Source organism: Dermacentor andersoni, chromosome 1 (genome assembly GCF_023375885.2).
Source record: "Dermacentor andersoni chromosome 1, qqDerAnde1_hic_scaffold, whole genome shotgun sequence".
Classification (NCBI taxonomy): Eukaryota; Metazoa; Arthropoda; class Arachnida; order Ixodida; family Ixodidae; genus Dermacentor; species Dermacentor andersoni.
Genome location: NC_092814.1, coordinates 343,195,742 through 343,218,759, shown reverse-complemented (window position 1 = coordinate 343,218,759; position 23,018 = coordinate 343,195,742). Strand labels below are relative to the sequence as shown.

Below are 23,018 nucleotides of genomic sequence, written 5' to 3'. Positions count from 1 at the left end.
CAATGCCGAGAAGCCCGCACGTCACCTCTGAGACGAGAAGCGTGTCACGCCGCTGTCTGCAAACTCAGAGTATTGTTATTTTTGGCCGTCCCCTCAAATTGCGTATAACTTTATTCATTACGTCTCGAAAATTGGCGGAAGTATACATAAACAGCCTGTTCTTGCAGTTCCCACAAACTGGGTTCAGGAAGCGTCGAAAGTGCTTCATAAGTGACGTAGCCTGCTCTTACTCGTTGAGGAAAATATCTACGCGGTTGGCGTATATATGTTTTTTTGTATACTGCAGTTGTTTTCGTGAAGTAACGCTTCATGAAATAAAATATATCGCGGGCAAACTGGCGAAAAATCAGTCATCCGGACTTCGCGGTATGCGGTAAGGATCCTGAAAAAACATATTGATGTCGTATGCATGCCCTTTTCTAACGTGTTTAACCATGCAATAAGTAGTATTTCTCACCCACATTTACCGAAAGTCGCTAAAACTGCCCTTGTGTACTGCACTGGTTAACCGAACCATCCGAGTAGCAATAGATCAATTTCTGCTTGTAGGGAAGTTAACACAATATGGGGAAAACTTGTTGTACAGCAGCTCAATTCATTTCTTGTGAATAATACGATTATCTGCCCGCATCAGCATGCCTTTGTTGCAGATATACTTACGTAAACCAAAGTTTTAACACCTTTGCTGTCCATTAAGTGCGCTCTTCACATGCAGAACATTGCCGTGTCAATATTTCTACATAAAATAAAAGCGTTCGATACAATGTCTCACGCCACACTGTTAAAAAAAACGAAACATTCTTGTGTTGTTGGAAACGCGCTTCAATTCGTCCATAGCTACCTTAACAAAACAAGCATTAATTAATAAACGTCAATCCGTTTTCACCGATGACATATGCAGTATGCCACAAAGCTTCGTTTCAGGGCATCTTCTTTTTTCACAATGCATATACGATTTACCGCACGCACTTATGTTGCAAAAAGCGTTAATGTATGCAGGTGACACAGCCTTAGTTTACTCAGCCGACTCATTCTCTTTATTGCAAGACATATCTGGGGAAATGCTAATTGTTGGTAAGTGGTTCTCAGAAAATAGGGTGGCACAAAATACTGATAAAAATAAATCTGTCATATTTCGCTCCCACATAAAAATACGAGATTATAGTGCCTTTAATATGGCTCTTGTGAACCGAAATCTGGATCGCGTTGACACATTAATATTTAGTCGTGGGCTCGAATCCCAGCCGCGGCGGCCGCACTTCGATGGTGGTAAAATGCAAAAAAAAAAAACAAACCAGTTCTTCGTTCAGTGGGGGCAGGTTAAAAATCCTCTGGTTGTCAAAACTAATCCCCAGTCGCCCACTACAGCACATTTTATAATCAAATCGTGGTCTTGGCAAATAAGAGGCCAGAATTCATTCATTCGTTCGTTCGTTCGCATTAATATTTAGGGGTTTCTTTACACTGTCACTTGCTTTTGAGAGCACATCTTTCAAGATGACCAATAAACGCTGTTTAGGAAACCAGCTTTCAACTGTTATACCCAGGCCCGTGCCCGGTAATATTTTCCTCCTGTTCTACTTTGTTGCTTATATTTTTCGCTATTTCATTGCCCACTGGGTTATTGTTGTGCAATATGGGCCCTAATGTATAAAACTTGCTTACGGCCTTTGCTGCAGTTGCCAAAGCGCGCCCAAGAATAATATTTTCTTTTGTTCATCGCCATAGCAGCATTCTGTTTAATGACGTTCGTATCCATTCTTTTACGGCCTTAAAAGTTATAAGATCGCTGGTTTAGTCCACAAAATACTCAAGACAAACTTCCACTTATCATACACCATATTTAACTTCCCGCGGAAAGCCAGGAAAGCAAGCTTATTCTTCCTTATTGCAGAAATGTCTACGTGTGAACGTACTGTGAATTAGAGTTATTTGGAGCTACAAGTTGCATTGATTATTGATTTATTAACGCGTGTAATCACCCCCAAAGAAGTCGTTCTCGAGAGAAGACACTGTGAAATGGCGCCAACGTCAGACAAACACATATCAGGCACATAACAGCCTCCTTGACGACATGCGGGATCGTCTGTTCTGTTGCAGCAAGTATGGAGGCAATAATCTTTTCATTCATTTCGTCTATCGTTTGATCATCTGATATGTCATCCAGACTGGCCTTCTCGCTGAAGAGAGGCCAGTCTGCCAGATGGAGTTTCCAACGGGGTGATCTTAATGGTACTGTAGGGAAAGGAGATGTTCTTTTAATAATGCCGGGCATGTGATCACTGCCATAAGGATTGTTAACAACACCCATTTAAAATCGATCAAGAGAGATGGAGTGCACAGCGCCAGATCTAGACAGCTCATAGCTCCTGTGCTTGGGGAGCAGTAAGTTACCGCACCAGTGTTTAAAAGGCATATTTCGTTTGTCAGGATAAAATCTTCAAGTGTTTGTCCGCTGGTGTCAGTCGTTTTACTACCCCATAATATGTTATGAGCGTTAAAATCACCGTATAGTCGCATAAGTGCCCTTAATGTGGCGACTAGACCTCCCTCTCTGCCACACTATATGGGAATGTGTCCACGCCCTAACAACACTCTCCATTCACCAACCCCACCAATGAACAGTGGGAGGCTGTGCTGTCCTGCTTGGACTCGAAGCAGCAGCTAGTTTACCGCGCCCGAGAGGCAGCGAACGCCGCAGGAGCCCTGGACGTAGGGCCCCTTGCAGGCGCAAACAAGAATAAACGGCTTTTCTTTTCTGTTTTATTTCTGTTAATTTTCAATAAAGTTAGTTATTCCGTCTCCCCCTCCTTCTCCAGAAAGGTTTTCCTGTTGAGTTGACCCCAGAGCGTGACTCCTAATTTCGCCAGTCAATGTTTCTCAAGTTCCGTAGCACATTCTTCGCCACATCGAACCCTCAGCACCAACAGAGGTTCACACCGATTCGAGTGGCATTGGCATAGGCGCTGTACACTTGTTTAGCGCATCCGCAAAAGCGAGCACGTGACCTCGTACACTGGCTACTCCTTGTGTCTTTCCGAGCGCAATTGTACAGTGGCCAAGCAAGAGGGCCTGGCAGTTATTTTGGAGGTGTCACGGTTCTTTTTTTTCATACGTCTACAGGCACCCCTTCAAGTGGTCACATATCATCATTCACTATGCTAGATCGTGAATCTTCGGGATCCTTCTGGCCGACTTACGGCGTTGGGCCCTCCGTATACAGGAGTACGATCTTGTTGTTTGCTACAAGAGTGGCCTGCGGCACCCTGGCACTGTTTATCTCTCTCCCATGCCACTTCCAACAGCTGAATGCGACGCTGTTAACTTCGATCAAAAAATTGGAGGACGCTTAAGCTTCGCCTTCAAGAGTGGAACGCGACAGCGTTCCCGTCGACCCGCCAAGGGGTGTAAGACAATGCTCTACGGCGCAGCGATCACTTACGAGGCGCCCTGCATCGGACCCACCAATCACGCGGTGAGCGTCGAGCAACGCAGCGTTCGGCGCGGCAACGAAACGTGCGCCTGTGCAAGCGGAACGAACCAAAGAACTCGGTGTCTCGGAGGGGGAAACGATGCACGCCAGCCAAACCTCGTGATCGGCACGGGCAGAGAGATAGACAGATAGTGATTTAAAGAAAGGAAGGACGCTTGATTCTGCAGCCCGTGAAGAAGCACGGCGAAGCGTCGCCAGGGGAGAGGGAGTCCGGGCCGCGACGCGCCTCGCATCGGTCCCCGCACAGCCCCAATGTGCGCGTGGGGCGCCATCTGTCGGGGCAGCGCCGTACATTGAGAGGAGGGGGTCTTCTGTGTTTGCCGCAAGATGGCTCTGCGTGTGCGGAGAGCGCAGAAGAAATGCAGCGGAAACGCACTTCGCTACTCATGTAACTGCGACTTCTGTAAGTTACACGTTCATAATTACCGATATACACCGCAGTATAACTTTCTACGGCTCGTTTCTAAGGCAACACCGCATTCACTAGAGGCGCTTTTGTACCGCTTTGAAGCATCGAAATCGTGGTTGAGTTCATTGGTCAGGAGAAGTTGGCAAAATTCAACGTAAAGTGAATTCATGGCGAGGGCGCAATTTGTCCATGTTCATTCGTGCTGAAATGTGCAACGTGTTCTTAGCTTCCCGTCTTATGTATGTGCTGCAAGTACTGCACTGCTCACGACTTCGCCTTCAGGCACTGCATCGCGTATTTGCAACATTTATTTGGAGTTCGAGCTGTGAATCGATGGGGCGCGACAATCTGTTCCTCCCCCTTGAACGTGGTGGTCTAGGATTAGTACACCTCTTTGTCAGGCAAATTGTTTCTCGCTTGTTTTTCTTTCCAGACAGTGACCATCCGTTTTTGCGTGAAGCGTTGCAACTCCATTTAGTTCATTATGTTCCTAATATAGTGGTGTCATCAAATGTCAAAGATGTCCCACAGGCTCCTTGGGGCTTTCTGAAGGAGGTTGTTGACACATTTCTTTTCTTGAAAGTTAGATTCAGCCTGGAGTACGTGTTCACTGCCAGTCGACAAGCAATTTCTGCGGCACTGGTGGACTCTGTATTCCCAGACCCTTTGTATCGTGCACCTTATTTAAGCCGACCTTATCAGGATGTACTTAAGCGCGTCCGAAAAATGTGTGTACCTCCTGGAGTAAAAACATTTTTCTTTAAGTTACATTCAGAAACACTTCCTGTTAAAACTTGGTTAAATTCGAGGGGTTGCTTTGTGCTGTGGTCAACAAACTGTCGGCTCTGTCCACGTGCCGAAACTATAGATCACTGCTTCATAGACTGTAGGCATGCTGTATTTTTTGGGGGGCATTCTCCAACGGACGTTTAAAAAGGACATTGACATAACTTCATATTCAATTAGGTTTCTGCCGTTTAAGGTTACGTGTGGTCCTCCCTATGACATGTTCCTAGTACTTAGCTTATATAGCCTGCGGAGAAGTAGACTGTGTGATCGCAATGCCGAAAGCCCGCGATCTACAATATCCTTCTTTCGTGAAAGTGCTGCCAATGTAAGAAGTGTGTACGCTGTGCGGGTCCCTCCACCAGACTGGATGCGCTTGTTAATCTTGTGTGTGTTTGCCTGAGTTTTAAGTGTGTAGTTGTGTCAACGTTGTAGTACACTTTCGGTTTTGTTTTCCATGTAATAAAGGAAAAAAAACTCGTGGTTGAGTGGTGCGTCTCCGTTTCACACTCCGGAGACCCTGGTTCGATTCCCACCCAGCCCATCTTGCAAGTTGTTTTTTATTCATGAAGTGCCTCCCGGGCTTTATCGCTCACGGCCAACGGCTGTAGCGGCCTAAGATGCGTCACGATAGCGAACGGTACATCGCAAGCTGCATCGAATACAAGCATTACAAGCGACCTCGTAACATACCGCGTGGTCGACTCCAGCCAGTTCCACCTTCGAACGCCCCTTTGAACAAGTTGGTACAGATCTCATGGTCCCGATCCTTCAACGACAATCGTTAAATTATTATGTGTGAGATAGCCTGACCCGTTGTTATAAGGCGCTAGTGTTGCCATCGGCCATAGGAATAGGCGGTACCTTTTTATTGTTATATTCTGTCATTCTTCGACATGGGCCTCCTCGAATCATAAACAGTGACCGTGGGTGATAATTTACCGCAGGCGTTGTCGAAGAGACCCTTCATCTGTGTTCATCTAGCTTCCACCTTTCCACGCTATACCATCCGAAAGCTAATGGTCTAGTCGAACGTACAAACAGAACGCTTGCCAATTTGCTGTCCGTGTATGTTGATGCCGCACGTGATAACTGGGGCAGTATCCTGCCTGTAGCCACCTATGAATTCAGCACCGCGAGACACGAGACCTATGATTACTCACCATTCTTCCTTCTTTATACTCGTCCACCTCGGCACGATGTTCCCTTTCTTCGCTCATGACAATGACTCTATTACCAAGATCCTCTGTCGAGCAGATTAAGCGCGATACCTTCCTCGGCTTCGCACCCTGGCTTCGCAGCACCACTCAAAGGACCGCTACGACGGCCATCGCCTAGATGTGCACTTCGATCACGTTGATTAGTGCGGCTCTGAACGTTTTTTACGGAAGCGCGGCTTGTGCCAGAAGTTGCTGGCCCACAATGTTGGGCCCTACGTTATTCTTAAATGCCTCAGCGAGGTAAACTATCTCATAGCATGCCTCACAAATAGTGACAGCACTTCGCCAAAACCGAAGTGACGCATCTTTCTCCCCTGAAGCCTTACAAATCCCGAACGACTGACTGATTAGCCCGGTGCGCTTTGTCTGCCAACATGGAAATGTCACAAGCACTCCCAACAGCGGAGTGCAGAAACAGCGCGAATGACCATGGACACAAGGGCTAGTGAAGGAAGACGACATCCAGCTAGTTGCCTCTGTCAATGAGATTTAAAGCTCTGAATGCGAAATATTTAGCCTCCTTTTGTTTCACCAAATTTAATTGTTTTTACTTTATGGCCATTGTACAATTTTCAGTTTCATTAGATCATGCAGGCTCTACAACCTCTATCTTTCGATTATAGCTTACATATAAAATTCTGACTTGGTTTACCCTTTACTCTAACCTACCCGATTCCTATCCAATCTCCCAGAGTAGGTACGCGTCAGTAGATCACACGCATCTCCATATACATCTATATCTACATCTACCGGCTCGGGAAAACGCCAACCGTTCCGATTGATCTGCCTTGTTTCTTTGAAGTAAATGCTTCGCGCGTATTATGTGTCATATAAAGTGCCTTTAAGAGGGCACGGCGGATTGCTTTGTGTGTGTATGTGTTTGTTTAGGGGTGGGGGGTATACGCTGCCGTACCAACGTTTCATGTTTATATGCCATCTCAGAGGGAGGCTTGTAGATAGTTCTAGAGCATGTGGCCACGCCTGGTGGCAGGTACTTCTTGTTGCAAAGCATTGTCAGCTATATGCGTTCTTAAATTCCTTTATGAATTCCTGATACATCCAGTTGTGAACGCTGCGTGATGACCTTCGTAACATCCACAAGAGGCGTGCAAATGCCCGCGTATTGTAGCAGGATTTATGGAACTCGCCACAGCTGGTGGCGAGTTCCATGGTAGAGCTAGTTGATAGAGCGAGTTCCATGGTGGTGGTAGAGCTAGTTGAACGTGTTGGTCCTGATGGGCGAGAGTTCATTCATTCAAATAATTTTATTGAGTGCCCTGTGATTTGGTGGGGTGGGCCTGGACCCTGCCTAGGTTTCAGCCGGGAAATGTTGGCACTTGGCAGCTTCCTCGGCTCGCTGGGCAGCCCAGAGTTGGGGCTGCAGGTCCGAGCTGAGCAACGCAGACTCCCAGCGTGCGCGGAGGCTGCCGCTGTTTAAGGCTGCATCAGCTCAGTGTGTATTATACCCGTACATTTCCATAGAATATGCTCTAGGGCGGCTCTACAGTCGCAATGTTTGCACTTGTCAGCCGTATATAAACTAGGGTGTATATAAATTAGGGTGATAACTGGACTCGGATATGATCTGGTCTGTAACTGCCACCATTCGACAGACTGATTTTTGCTTAATTTTGGGTGCGGAGGCGAGAATGAGCGCCTCTGAAATCTATGGTCTTGTGTAATTTCGTGAAATCTGGTCATTCGATCTTCCCACTCCCACTCGTCGATAGTCGGTGAGGCGGGGCTAACCGATGCTCGGTCCGTAAGCTCTCGAGACATGTGGTCAGCCGCCTCATTGCTCCCGTCTGGTATTGTGTGAGCGGGTGTCCAGATGAGATCGATGGTCACTTTTGTCGTGGTTATTACCTAATTTTAGAAGTCGGAGTGCCTCTGGGGAGATTCGTTGGCGAAGTTTCGTATTGCCCTCTGGGAATCACTGATGATTATGTCAGCTTGTGTTTGCGCTAGGGCTAACGCGATATATATTTCATCTGCAGTTTCTACGTGTAGCATGTTGACTGTAGCGCACGTGGTGCCTTTTTCCTCGTAATTTATCACCACTGTAGTGTAGGCACGCTTGTGTCTGTATCTAGGTGAGTCTACAAATGTGGTGACCTTGCTGTTACAGAATTTCATCTGTATGTTGCGTGCTCTGCTTTCCCGTCTATCCTGATGGTGGGTGGGATGCATATGCTAGGGTATTGGAGGGACGGTTATTATGTCTCTGATGTATCTGTGCATATCTACTTTGACGCCATGTTGGGTATGATACACTATGCCTAGGCGATTCAATATTTGCCTACCTGTTTTATTTTTGACAGACGTTCTTATTGTGCTATGCGTTGCGCCTGGATTAGCTCATCCAGTGTATTGTGGAGGCCTAGCCCGAGTAGTCTATCGTGGCTGGTGGTGATGGAAAGTCTGATTGCTTGCTTGTATATTTTTCTGATTAAGCAGTATAATTTCATTTTTTTGATGAGAAATTTTGTAGGTACGATGCCACGTATACTATTCTGCTTTTTACGAAGGCTTGGACTAGTCTAAGCAGATTGCCGTATTTCATTCCAATATGTTTGTTGGCTATTCGTTTAAGTAGCCGCATGATTTGAGACATAATATTGTCTAATTTGCGTATGTTCTCTCCATTGTAGCCGTTACTTTCAATGATGAGGTCCAATACTCTGACCTTGTCAACATTTGGTATGGGCGTAATTAGGTCATTTCCGGATTGTTTCGTTCCTCGTAGTTGCGTACTTTTCGGCCACGTTGCGATGGTAAATAAATGAGGAGCTCAGATTTCTCTGCCGAACACGCCAGTCCGGTTCCTGCTAGGTATCGTTCAACTGCTCCCATTGCACGTTTGTAATGTGTTTTCAACCTGTCCATCGTTTCCATCGCTCACCCAGAGGGAGATATATTAGCGTAGATAGTATGATTGAGGCCATCGATTTCCCTTAGCCTTGCTGGTAATCCGATCAGAGCCAGATTAAAGAGCATCGGTAATATTAGTGAGCTTTGGGGCGTACCTGCGCTTCCGATCTGCAGTTCTTCGGAGTTAAGTTCTCCTATCTTAATGCGTGCTTTTCTGTTAGTAAGTCTCGTATATAATTGTATAATCTCTGGTCTAGGCCCAGCTCGTTTATTCTGTTAAATTCTGTTTCGTGGGTAACAGTCAAAACCTTTCTTTAAGTCCAATCCTAGGATAGTTTTGGTGTTCCGACTTGTGTTAGCTATACTTTGATGCTTAAGTAGGAGCATTGCATCCTGTGTAAACAAATTTCTCTGAAAACAAAACATTGTAAGCGGGAGAACGTCGTTGTCCTCTAGATAGTTTGTCAGTCTCGTTAGAACAACGTGCTCCATGAGTTTGCCCGCACAGGATGTGAGTGAAATGGGATTCAGGTTCGCCCAACAGTAGCCGCTTGCCTGGTTTAGGTATTAGAATTATCTGGGCCGTTTTCCATTGTTGATATTGTACCGGTTTGCCAGCATTCGTTTATATACTTGGTAAGTTGTTCTAGTTGCTTGGATTTTATTACGTACTTCCAATTGATTGACACGAATCCCTTTTATAATAGTTGGCTTTGAAGTGTATGTAACTTTGTAGATCTGAAGTCTAAAGAAAACAATTCTGCGTTAGAAATTGCACCGTAATTATCCGGTGCGTTGGTATATTTTAAAACCCTTATATGCGCTTTCCAAGAGCTAAAGCTCTAGCGGTGAAACAGATAAAAAAAGAGGCATTCAAATAGGACCGTGTAGGTTCCACAGACCAGTTATTATTCACACATCTTCTCGTGCGAGGTAAGTTCCCTACATCGGAACGGAAGCCTGACATGCTCGAGCAGTGCAGCAGACAACACGAAGCCACGCCTTCAGGCGCCGCTGCATGCACCAGCGCAAGCTTGCTTCGATGGGTGGCCGTACTGACGAGCCTGTACTGCCTGTATTTCATAACGGAGGACCGGGGTGATATCTGCAGTGTAACTAAGGAATGCGTCTAATTAACGGTCATTCTTTCACAGGCGGCGCTTAGTATATAATTTGACAGATGTGAGCCATGTTTCATTGTGGATTATACTTTGATTATGCGGTTCGTGGAAACCAGAAAGCAGGAAGTAGGAAAGAGGAACCGGAAGCAGGTCGGGTCGAGAAGCTGTCGTACAGGATCGACTCAACTTTTTTTTCACAATCACTTATGCTGCCTGGACGGTGTCAGGACACGGGTACCAATTTTTTTATGAGTGTTGGCGCTATGGCTTGTGAAAATTTTAGTTTCACTACTCGACAATTCTTAAATGGTCCCTCTCAAACGCGTCCACCCATCCATCCGTACGTACGTCCATACGTACGTACGTGCTCTCATGAGCCGGTGATACCAGGGATTCCATCAGAAAGCTGATTTTCTTCTTAGTTCAATATGGAATAAAGACTGCAGTTAAAAGTCGTCATTGCGAAATTTTCGGTGCTCTCACCGATTCCACGTTGTGCCTCTTAAGTTGGAGAAACTGCGTTTCGGGTGAGCCTGTAGTTCGCATAGTTTTGCTAACGGGTAGCGTGAGTATATCTATGCATGCGTGCAATTTACATTTGGCTTTCTTTAAAAGAAAGTACGTTGCATTTCTGTTGCCTTTGGTCACACCAACTTCTACAGGTATAGCCTTGACTGAGAGGCATGTGCATGTTTGGTACTTCTCGCTGTTAGCTGACAAAGGTTTAGCAGTGCGAGTCGAAAAAGGTACGTGAAACGCGATTTCCGTGACGGTGCGAGTTTAATAATTTGCGTCAATACGTATCCCGCCGCCTCAGTGAGCGCCGACATTGAAGCGCGTGCGGGCGGGGTAATTGAAAGACTGCACGGTGGGCCCCAACTGTCTTAGTGGAGAGATACAAAGTAATTAAGCGGCTACTTCCGCTTCTTCTTCGACTTCTGACCCTTGCCCTTTCTGTGGTTTGCGTGGTTGGCGATCACGCTGCTGCTGGCGTGACATTCTCCCGTCGCAGACGTCACCGCTGTTTGCTGTGCCGCTGGCGATTGCTTCTGCTTAGCTACCTCTTCGGGTGCCGTGGTAGTCGCGCCCGAGGTGGTGGGCCCCGAAAGTACATCGCTCGACGGGCTCAGGACCGTCAAACGCGGGGAGGCTATGGAGGCGGGGTCTGGGACGGCGTCTGTGGCTGGAGCAGCAGCGGCCGGGGCGCTGGAGCTTTCTTCCCGTTGCTGCTTATCGGGCTCGACGAAAGAGCGGCACACGTCAAGCAAGACCCCCGCGCGAAAGAGGGCCTTGGCGATTGCCGAGCCCAGCAGGAGGCTTACAAGGCTCAGCAGCATGCACAGGGTGCGGAACGGGAACTGCTGGCCTCGTTCGGCGTCGTACGAGGGCAGCTGGATGAGCGCCGGCAGCTGTAGCAAGGGCTCCCCGCACAGGGCCCGCGAGATCCCGCCCACCACGAAACCTGCGCGAGCGGCGCGTGAACGAATAAGATGCAAAACGCTCCTGCGAAGAGGTGGGAGCCGACGCTTCTCCGACAAATACCCCGAGTTGTTACACTGAATAGCAAGGCCGTGCGCGCATTCGTCATACCGGTTACCATTAGAAATCGGAAGTGGCAGCGACGCTGTATGCATTGCGGGGTCATTAGCTTAGAGGCCCCTCACATCTCTAACGAACAGATTTCTGCCCCCTTGTGCTTATATACCCCTATCATTCGCAGTCATCAGTTTCGTTAATTTTCTGAGCTTCTTGTCGGATCCAAGCGTCTCACGTGCAGCCGCAGGCGACATACTATTTTCGGTTGAAGCTATAGAATGCTCTTGATACGAAACGCGCCCGTATGCCACCAAGCTTTACGTTACATCAGCAATTTGAATAAATGAAGTTTATTTAGGCCAAACTTGATGTCGCGCACTCACAACATACGTTGTTACACCGAAACGCTTACGATGTTGTATAATATCAACGTGCAAAATTATCTCCAGGATTTGAAGTCCTTCTAAACTGAAAAACGGTCTTTATATTTTCTCGCGTCTATCTCTTCCACTGAACATGAGCGGTGACACCGCGCCGGAACCCAACTACCTGCATTCATGTCGATTTCTGCCTGGAAACATCATGTCAGTTCGTACTACCCTCTGAGACTTCTTTTCCCGTCGTGCGATAATCAGTGTGTCAGCCAGAATGTTAGACTAGATCTGTACGAGGACTCCCAAAGTTCCAAACGCGCTCATCAGGAACACCATTTTTTTTTATAAGGCGCTAACCAGACATGCTCACTCTCCGGTGCGTTTCTTTTCTGCGAAAAGCGGTCAATATTTTCTCCTCTGAAAATAATTACTAGGTTCCTAAGCGTACATTGACGCGCATACTTCTTTACCTTTCTCCGCTGACCGCTTTTCACAGGCTAACAAACGTTAAACGTTATTGCTCGATGCGGGACGCACCTATGCATGTATCAGAAGTTTCTCGAATGTTATTGACAGTTCAATCCATTCTCTTGTCACCGAACCTTTCGTAATCTGGCCGTATGTGTGACGCCACTTGTGTAGCATGTTCTGGAAGGCACCCTGCGATTACGCGGGAACCTTCGACGAGTCATGTATAAAAGCCGACGCGCTCAACCCATTGATCAGGTTTCGACGATCGCCGACTGTACTCGCATCTACCGTTGTACTTTGAGTGCCACTTGTTTTGCTGGACACAGGCACGCCAACAAAGAGTTAACGTTTTCAAGTGACGCCTTTGGCAGTGTCTTATTCTACGCCGGCACGACAACGTAAGGATATGCACCAGCGTCCTAAGGTATAGTATAGGCACTGCAAACGCCCAAGCATTTTAAAGGCATCGCCAACTAACAGAACCGCGCATTCGTAGTTTGGCGAGGCGTCATTATTGCGGGCAAATAAAAAAGAAGCAACAATAACAAAAAGAAGGCAAATGAACTGACCGAGGACAGCGCCGTATGCATTGCTGCGTTTCCGTAGGTAGAAGAGCGCGACGAACTGTGGGAACAGGAGCACGTAGAGCATGTCCGAGGAAAGCGACCACAGCCCGACTACCGAGCGCGCGCTGATGGCCGTGGCCGTCGCTATCACGCCCACTAACCAAATCATGCCGCGCAGCACCAGCGAGATCTCCGTGTCGGAGGCCTGCAAGATCGCCGGGCGCGGGGGGAAAGGCTTTAACAGAGGGCAGAGAACGTAGACACAATGCGCCTGGTTAAGCTGAGTTATCCTTCTGAAACTCTCTCTTTTACACGCACACAACACACTAGACAACACAGCACGCGCAGAAATATAAAGCACACGAAGGCCACCGACAGCGCCGGAGGGGTCTGCTTCGGAGGATCTATAACGAACATTTCACGGTGGCATCGAGGCGCCCGTTCTTCACTTTTGTGCCATTTGACCGCTCACTTTGTATCACATCTCAGTGAATGACGTTTCAAATTTTTTTTCGGCAGAACAGTGGCCTACCGATCGAGCATGCATTGTCTTTCTCTTAGTGCCAAATCAGAGCTGTAGTCCCACGTATGCGCATTGAGACGTCTTGCATGTGCTTTCTCAACTCGGCTCTGCGCCATGCTCCGTGAACGAAAACTCAAACTGAATCAGCGAATCCTGACAGGCGCCCTTTGACAACCAATCATTTGTTTCAGTACGCGTGATTTCCCGACGTCTTTCTTGTGTCACGTTGCCCACAAGTATTGCAAATGAGAGGAACTTTGATGTATTTTGTTTGAATTGGGGAATATAAGAAGTTTATTAAGCGGAAATGAAGGCGAAGAGTGATTGCACGACCAGCACAGTATCGCGAGTGGTCTTATTCAGAGCGTCTGCAATGGGTAGAAGATGTGCAAAGATTATAGATGTGCGTAAATACTAATATTGCAAGTTGAATAAAGGTGACTAAAAAATCCAATGTTTTCTCGCAGTTCTTCAGAAGCTTTTGCATATCTTGCGACCAGTTTTTGAACAGCGAACTTGTTGGCACTAGATGCCTGAACCCACGAATTTATTTTTACTTTAATGCATTTCCTTTGAGTTCATGATTGTGTTGGAGAAAATAAAGAGAAACCTCACAGTTTCCATTTGACTTTGTTTTGTTTTTGTGTGTGTGTTTTTTTTTTTTACTGTTTCGTCAAAGCCATCGTGCTCGCTTTTTGATATCAATGTCTTTTGACTTTCAGCTATCCCCGCAGAGAAAGGTAGGAGTGCCTACTTGCCATCGCGCCCTACATATGGCACGTCCAGCTATAACAATTCCGGGGATACGATGCGCCAGCCTTCTGCACTGTCTCTCTTGTGCCGTTAACCTCCTCTCCTCTCCGCGCCTTGCAAACGCATTTCCCTCTTTCTTTATCCACTAGGTGTTAGCACTAAATATGTGCACCGACGAACGGGCCCGGCAGCAAGGGGAAAATCGTGCAGATCGGACGCACTGTGGGAATCGATGCAAGTATAAAGCTTTGGCAAACCAGCAGTGCGAGAAAGCACGTCCGCATAACAGACGCGAAGTGGACTTCGGCAAAAAAAGAAAGTTCCGCGAGACTAGTCGCTCAGCACTTGTTTCGCATTTCGCGGGTATTTATTTCAGTCTTGGAAAACACTTTTATGTATCGCGTGTCAGGCAGCCGAAAGGTGCATGGAAAATTTTTCAGCATGGCCTACGATTTTCGCCTTGACGCGTTTGCTCTCAACCTAACACTTGAGCAGATTATTATTTAGCGATAATTAACTAATTAGTAATTAGACGAAACACACAAAACGTCTGGCTCGCTCCAAGCGACGGCAAAGGGCATTATCTCGGTTTTGTCCAGCTACGTGGCACTTGTATAATTTAAGATATTGCCACAAGTGATGTGTACATATAGGGGGACGGTTTCTGTAGAACTGTCATTCGATCCGACGAGCATCGACTGCGCGCGCTTCACACGTCGCTGCCTTAATTCATCTGGCACAACTTTGCACTAAGTATTAGCTTCTTTCGTGTTGCACGTAATCCCGCCTTGCGTACACCCTTCCGTCTCACATGAAATTATCATGACATTCTCCACAATGCATGAAATTGCTGGTATGAACGGCTCACCAGAGGGAAATCTGTAGATGATAGAGTTCCAAAATACTTCCATTAGGCAATATTAAGCTTCACAGTGCAATACTGACAAAAAAAAAAGGATTAAGGGTCTCCATAGCTCGTGAGTTCCCAATGTCTCTTGTTTGCCACTCAGCATGAAATACAGGAATGTTCTATTCCTCTATGCCAACTTCCGGACTACATAAATTTGACTTAGTAATTATAAAATACCAAAAAATGAAATGCAGCACGTCTGTTGGTTTCGGTTATGAAACAGAACATCGCGATATTTTATTCGTTAGCTTTGAAAAAATCTTCAGCAGGTTCGTACAAACTGTTAGGCATGCATCAATAACTGCGCCAGCTGAGTTACGCAAGAATGTCTGCCGTGATTTCGATATGCAATCTCGAGCTGGTGCCGAAGTTTTCACGAAGATCGATCAACTGCAGAATTTTGCTTGAAGGCTGAAGCAACAATTGCAACTACATAGGAGGTAATGGTGGTAGTAGTGGTATTGCATGGTAATTAACCACCAGGAAAAACAGTGTCTTGGCAGCGCGTAACAAAGAACCACTCGAGTTCAGATTGATCCAGCCCGCGACCCACGGCCGGCATTTTTGTTTTTGCTGCGCGTGCCATCTATACTGGTGGCGATATTTTCAGTTTTTTCATCTGAAAACTGTTTGTGCGCAAACAAACAGGGACGAAGAATAGGAGCAACACAAGGACGAGCGCTTTCTAACAACTGGTTTTATTTTTGAAGAACCGCCTGCTTAAATACCCACAGATCTGCGCGATCTAGTCAAGAGAGCACGTCTATAGTACATATAACACTTGTGATAAAAAGACGTGGACCAAAGCCACCCGGTCAACATAAAAACAGTAAGGTGAATGAAACATTTTCCGAGCATGTTTCCGTAAATGCCGAAGTTTAACGTGGGCTACAAGGAACGCCGCAGTGCAGGGACCCGGATTGCTTTATTCAACTAAAAGTGTTTTAGCATGCATCAAGTATAGAACGCAGATGTCTTTATTTTATTTTTATTTTTTTTTGAAATCCGTTCCCACCTGCCCTAGTGACACAGTGGCTATGGCATTCTCTCGCTGAGCACGAGCTCACAGGTTTTGTGCCCACCTGCGGTGGTGGCATTTCGGTGGAGATGAAAACCAAAATGCTTATGTGTGCGTACATTGAAGTGCCTCTTTAAGAATTCCCGGTAGTCAAATTTAATCCCCAGTCTTCCTCTAAACCCTCCTCTAGGACGCGCCCTCCTCTACGCACACTACTCACACATTCCTCTACGGCGTCTACGCAGTTTACGTATTGCTTTGGGACATTAAACCGCACAGCTTAATATCTCTCCCAAAGGAATTGGATCTGCGCGGCTGCTATAGAATCCCACCCGCTCGTACAGCTATCCATACTATTTTCTAGAGCATGCCAGTGGCTTGTTCTGGTCTACCTGGTGGTGTACGTCTATATACCATTGGCATGGTTTCGAGAGAAATAGCTTATCACTGGGCATGCACGGCCATACATGCGTGCATGACTGCCCCTTTTCCTTGTTATATAACAAATAATAATAATAATAATAATAATAATAATAATAATAATAATAATAATAATTGAGCACGCTAGCTCTTGTCAGCTGTTCGCCATCGTGGCCGCTTCTGCTGGTTGCGGGCAGTTGAGCAATTATCATGCGCCACATCGTCCCCTTTTCTGTTATGGGCCCACAAGCAAATGAGCAGTCAAGATAAAAAGAACGAGATAGAGAAAAAGAATAGAGCCATGCACGCATGTGCAGTGCTGAGTGATTGAAACGCGATAATCAGACCCTGTGGTGGCCGGCGTATTTTGCCTTAAAGGTTAGCGCTGAGGAACCAAACGCAGGTCACAATACATCGTAAACACTCTCCCTTTCATTCGACACATCAGCTCGGTGTCCCCAGATCCCACCGATGGTCAAAAAAGGAAAAAAAAAAACAAGCCAGGTAGCTACGCGCTCCGAGCATCGCGTTTCAATCGCTGAGCATTGTACAGTTAGTGCGTGCCCAGTTATAATGTACATCGAAATTGGCGGCGAAATGATAGTAGTCGTTGATAAACTGCGAGCATGCCAATCACGCGCTCTATATAGCTGTGTGGACATCTGTACTGATCAGTAGGGGTGCGATCGGAGATGGCTGTTCGGCGCGTTCGTTCGGTACCGGCGCGCGCGATTGGCCTACTCTGCGCCGACGTCGCCAGCCGCGGGGCGCGGCCACGTTTTTGGTGGCGTCAAAATGACACACGCGCCTGTCAATCATCCTCCCACCGAGCATTTCGTCTGCTAGGCGCCGAACCCGACGGGAGTTGGGAAGTTTGGAGCGGTCATACGGCTTCGTCTGGTGGATTGCATTGGATCCAACAGGCGGCTGCCGCATGCACGTTTGGATCCAATCGATAGTTTAATACGAGAAAATGGCGCTTCTGTTGGGAACTTAGGTTGTTGCGCTGGCGTTTCTAGAGGAAGGAGGAGAGTGGGTGGCGGTTCGAAACGCGTTTGAAGAAATGGCAGAAAGTGAATTCCGGTGTCATTTTTGTTTCTCGAAACAAATAATTCGTTGGTTGGACAGCAAAATCGACCCCATCATCGGTGCCAGCGAGCCACTGGAATGTTGTCACTGCCTCTTGAAAAGTGCGCCACTCTTCCCGTCGTTTCTTTCTTTTTTCTTCTCGCTGTGCGCGACACCACCAAGGGACGACGCAAAGAAACTAATAGTTATAAATTGCAGTAGTCACACGTACTACTATCTGAAAACGTGTTTGGGCGTGAGAAGAAAAAATATATTTTTTTTAGATAAAGATTTCACTCATTTGGAAGACGAGAAACATTTCGTTTTGTAGTATACTGTCTGCAAGCAGACTACAAACGACGGAAGTAAACTTCCGGAGGTCACCGCTTCCTGATTGGCTGCTCTCTCCGCCCCGTTGTCGCAAATTTTGCATACTGCCATTTAGTGACGTTGCAGCAACCGAACAGAACGCGTATCGAACAAAATATATACGATCGCGCCCCAGAACCGAGCCACTGATCAACGCCAGCCTGTCCTCTTTGAGGTGGCAGACTTTATGTTGTCAGTGTGCAAACAAGGCGGGCGGGCTTCTTTTTTAGCTTGACGCGCACCGTGGGCCTGATGATGAAATGGTAGACGTTTCTTGTGATGAGCGACGAAGCACTGAGTATGGACGAGTCCATCGAAGACATCACAGAGGCGGTGATGGCCAGCTGTCCCACGATGCCTACCACGGATGGCGCCATGTAGTGTATCGCTTGCGGCAGGATGTCCTTGCTGAGTTCCTTGGACAGGTTGTGCGCGCCGCCGTAGCCCAAGGCCGTGAAATCTGCGTGCGCAAATAGCCAACGTTGCCGATTACTAGTTCGCCGACCCAAATCCTTGGGTCATGTGCTCGAGAAGTGAGCGGAAACAAGCAATGCGGTTGATATGAATATGTCCAACGCCCTTAAGCACAATCAAAGAACAAAAGTTGATTCGTGACTGTGCTACTTGAAAAAGCATTTCCCAACTGATGAAGAACATTCCTCTTGAGAATGACAATTGACGATCTGCGCAAAAGCATTTGGGGGCAAAATGAAAGGGTGATAAACGAGTAACGTCCTGTGATGTCGCGCAGTTTATATTTTCAGCGGCAAATACGTGTCAAGTTTTCCAGGTGGCCGCGACGATGCTTGAACGACATAGCTGATATTAGCGAATATGTTAGTGTTTTTATCATGCAACAATTTAGGTGCACCCGCGTGCAGCAGACACGCGCCGCCGTTCAGATCTGAATTTTAAAAAATGTACTTCCACATAATTCAAGCAAGTAAATGCAAATCCTAAATGCCAAAATGAAATTTATTTATTTTTATTTACAATACTGTAAGCCCTTGCGGGTTCTTACAGCAGCGGGGAAAACGTTATACAATACTATATATAAAGCAGCTCTAAACGTCGCTGAAAGGCTTCAGGTGATTGGCAGTCCACAAGCACACCACAAGCGAGTTTACTCCATTGGGAAATTTTTCGCGGCAGAACAGAAAAGTTGAAGTTGTGTACTTTTGAAGCGTAGGGTAAAATAGCATAAGGATGTTTAATACGCGGTGACAATCGTCCCGGAGGGCGCAAATACAAACTAGGATCTAAATTGTGTTTATTGTACAGCTGGTACAAAAATTTTAAACGTGCAATTTGTCTACTTGTGGACAGTTTTTGAAAGTTAGCCCTGTGTAATAACGTGGTCACTGACCGAGTCCTATGGTAACATGAGTAAGTAAACCTGGCCGCGAATCGTTGGATTCGTTCCAACTCGTCAACTTGCTTTTGACTGTGCGGATCCCAAATTATGCTAGCATATAAGGTTGGACGTGCTATTGTTCCATAAGCCATCAGCTTTGTTTCAGGCATGGCATCTCTTCATTTTCGCCTTGAAACGCCCAGCTTGCCTTTAGCTGAACCGCAAATATTTTCAATGTGCTTGTTCCAATTCAAATTCGAAGTAATTGTCACACCGAGATATTTTAACTGACAGGATCGCCTAACTGCGTTATGTTTGACTTTATATGCAAGCACCAGTGGCTCTTTCCTATTTTATACAGACATACATGCGGTTTTATCAAAATTAATTTTCATATCCCATTTTTTACGCCACTCCTCAACAGCTCTCAAGGAAGCATTTAGCAAGACCCGGTCAGTGACACTTTTCAGGCGAGTAAATTGCACACAGTCGTCCGCGAACAGTTTCACACCAACAGAAGAATGAACATATTTTGCAACATAATTAATATATAGCAGAAACAAAATAGGTCCTTAGACCGATTCATGTGGCACTCCGGACGTCACAGGCGACGTATGTGAACCTGCACCAGAAATCTCTACAAAGTGTTGTGCAAATAGGCTGCAACCCAATTAATCATCTCCAAATCAACACCAAGCTTTCACATCTTTTCAATAAGTTTGACATGGCACACCATGTCAAATGCTCTTGACAAGTCTATTGCGCTTGTATCGATTTGTTCTCCACAATTAATTGCAATGGCGAAGGTGTGAATTGTTTCAATAAATGTGGGTGACAGTTGACAAGCGTTCCCGAAAACCGTGTTGCTTCGCCTAGAAGAGATTGTTGTCTTCAATATATTGGACCAATTATTTCGAAATTATGTTTTCCAATATTTTACACGGGGTGCATGTGATTGAGATCGGGCGGTAATTAGCAACCTCCAGTTTATCTCCAGATTTTAATACTGACACAACTATTGCCATCAGTCAGTCACGCGGCACTGTTCCTTCTCGTAGTGAGGCGCTTAAAATTATTAAGAGAAAATGCGAGAACCATTCCCTGTATCGTCTTAAAATCTCGTTAGGCAACATATCAGGACCCGCCGACTTCTTAGTCTGTAATTGTAACAACAAAAACAAAACACACTCTCTAGAGATAACAATGCGCTTGACACTCTGTCGCAAGACAGTGGAAGTGGAGCATTAAGTGATTTTCGAGTAAATACTGAGCTGAAGTAGTTATTGAATTCTTGGGCAACTAAGGCGGAACCATTTCATGTGGCTCCGTTTATGTTACCGCCGCTTATAACTGGTTTGGAACCTCACAAGTATCTCCAGAACTTCCAGAGTTATCTCCAGAACTTGAAATGCAGAGTTATCATAGAAAATTACTTATAATTTACAATAAACATCCACAAATATGTGAAATTATGCGAGAAATTAAACAGAAATGGCGCAGGCGACGTTACAAAAACCTTTTTTACGAGCCCCTGTGTTTAGCAGTGGCAAGTTACTTCCGGCTTGTAACGAAGCACGCTAGCTTTTTCATTCCACAAGCATAACTTTGCAGATGGAAACTGGTTCTGCAAAACGTGCTGAATAATTTCTAAAACAGGAATCTACTTAAACCGAACAATGACACTCAAGTCACCTGTACGACACCAAGCTGAGCTCGAGAAACTTGAAACAGAACTTCAGTGCACGTGGCCGCGTGAAAAGACATGCATGACATGCCACAAGAGCAGCCATCGTGCGTTACGGCCTCAGCCGGGCCTGTAGCTGGAAAAGGAGGGTATTGTAACTAAATAATTAATTATAAAAGATACAACAAGCTGCGAGTTCGCTAGAAAAATATGCCTCAACTACACATGACGCATGAGTACTATGGTTTCTTTAAAGTGAAGCTTCCTTTGCCTTCCTTTCCTGGGTTAGGCGTGAGTCTTTCTCGTCGAGTAGACAACGGAGTGTTCGGGAGGTGGACGAGTGGGCTAATACAGGCATCTGCACTACTCTCACAGATGTGTCAGTGAGCTGCTCAGTTCTCTAAGGGCCCGTACGTGGTCGATCCGCCCGTCCGTTCTGCCCTAGCCCGCCCGCGTGCGGACGCCCAAAAGGCGGATTGTGTCGCAAAATTCGATGCACGCTCAATCCGCACGAGCGGATCGCACGCGCACTCCTATTGGGCGACGCGGCCTGTTGACAGCTGGCAACCGTTCGGCGGAGCAAAGGTGTTCAAGGTTGGCAACGACCTTTGACAGCAGACGACACTGGCATATTTTTGCAGATGTGATTTCAAGTTTCCGCGTCCCGGTGAAAATGCCACTCTAGGCTGCCACATTCTGTTCTGCAGCCGTATGTGTTGCATTGGCACCGTCATCCTTCTTCGAAACATTGAACAGTCTTATGTGCGCCACCTTTTACAGATGTATTGCAATGGCATCATGTCGCAGCACGCGACGTATTCTCGGATGATTACTTTCAGTGCGCGCTGCCTTGGCTGGCTGAACAAAACCTCTCTAATTATACAACGTGCTGCGTTCTGCGTCACGTGAAACTGATAGTGTCGCCGGAAGCGCGGTGGCGCGGTTTCTGCAGTGCTAGTGACGGCTTGAAAGAATACGGAACACACGCACATCTGTCGTGGAATGCATTTGCGTAGGTCGCCAAGACACACCTTTTTACCACTGAGCACGCGTGTGAGGCTCCGAGTACAGCTTGCTGATACGCTTGCTCGTGCTTTTTTTTTTCACTCTGCCAATTTTAAGAGTGCTTAAGGAAATTGGATGCATGGAATGCCTTTCACATTTTTACAGATATAAAGGCACCAAAAATGAGGCATGAGACATGTACCTTAAAAATTTAGTACTTGTTGCTTGTAAACTTTCCAAAGAAAATATAACCTTAAATGATGTGCTCAGCGATGAATGAAGTTCTCACTGTGTGCAAAAAGTGCAAGGAATCGAAGGAAATGCAGCAAGGAATTGAAGGTTCAACATTGAGCGTACAATTCATTATGACAGGCTTAAAGCAATATGTATGTATAGCGGTAACCTTATGCAGATATATGTATACTCATGAGACGTTTCCAAGGGGAGTATTTATTTGAAAGCATATAATTTACATTGCTGATAAGAAAACTTATTTTGAGTGAAATTGAACAATTGCATTCTTTCTTGCCAGCCTGGGTGGCCAATATGTTGCCACCTTACTACTTAACATACCTAATTTAACATTTCAACAATGTACAAACATTACCAAAGCGCGCAAAATTAAGAAGTACCTTGACAGGCATGCTCCCTCTCTCACCCATGGCACCAAACAAGGATGTTCGACTTGAGACTGTTTGATACTGTCAGCATCATACATGCGTTTTCTATTTTGATTGCTCTACATATAAAAAATAAGTTCTACTGAGGTTATACGAGTTAGTTGGGCATGGGCTACATGTTTATGTATTTTTGCAGTAACAACCTAGATAGCTCATGCACAGCCATATTTTAGGAAAATGAAAAATGCATAGCACAACATAAACAGCTCGCCAGTGTTAGGGTTGGCGTCTGACACCACGTGGCGAAAGAAATTTCATCCGACCATCTTCGTCGAAATGAAGCGTGACTTCCTGATTCGCTATGACCGTTTTGAATGTCTCCCTCTCTGCCGGAAGCCCCGCAGTGTACAGCCTCTTTTGTGTGTGTGTGTGTGTGTGTGTGTGTGT

General features: G+C 46.2%; 1 protein-coding gene and 1 pseudogene across 1 annotated transcript in view; one reads left to right on the top strand and one right to left on the bottom strand.

The window, feature by feature from the left end:
- The first annotated feature begins 4,055 nt into the window (after positions 1–4,055).
- On the top strand, positions 4,056–5,173 carry LOC140215365 (uncharacterized; annotated as a pseudogene).
- Positions 5,174–10,671: 5,498 nt separating this feature from the next.
- Positions 10,672–23,018, bottom strand: part of LOC126516540 (high-affinity choline transporter 1-like) — a 57,854-nt gene continuing 45,507 nt past the window's right edge. Inside the window, exons 8-10 of the mRNA XM_072289235.1 lie at positions 18,151–18,368; positions 12,851–13,052; positions 10,672–11,362 (exon numbers count right to left, since the gene is read on the bottom strand). Coding sequence (XP_072145336.1) covers positions 10,815–11,362; positions 12,851–13,052; positions 18,151–18,368 — 968 coding nt within the window. The 3' untranslated portion in view covers positions 10,672–10,814. The remainder of the gene's footprint in view (positions 11,363–12,850; positions 13,053–18,150; positions 18,369–23,018) is intronic.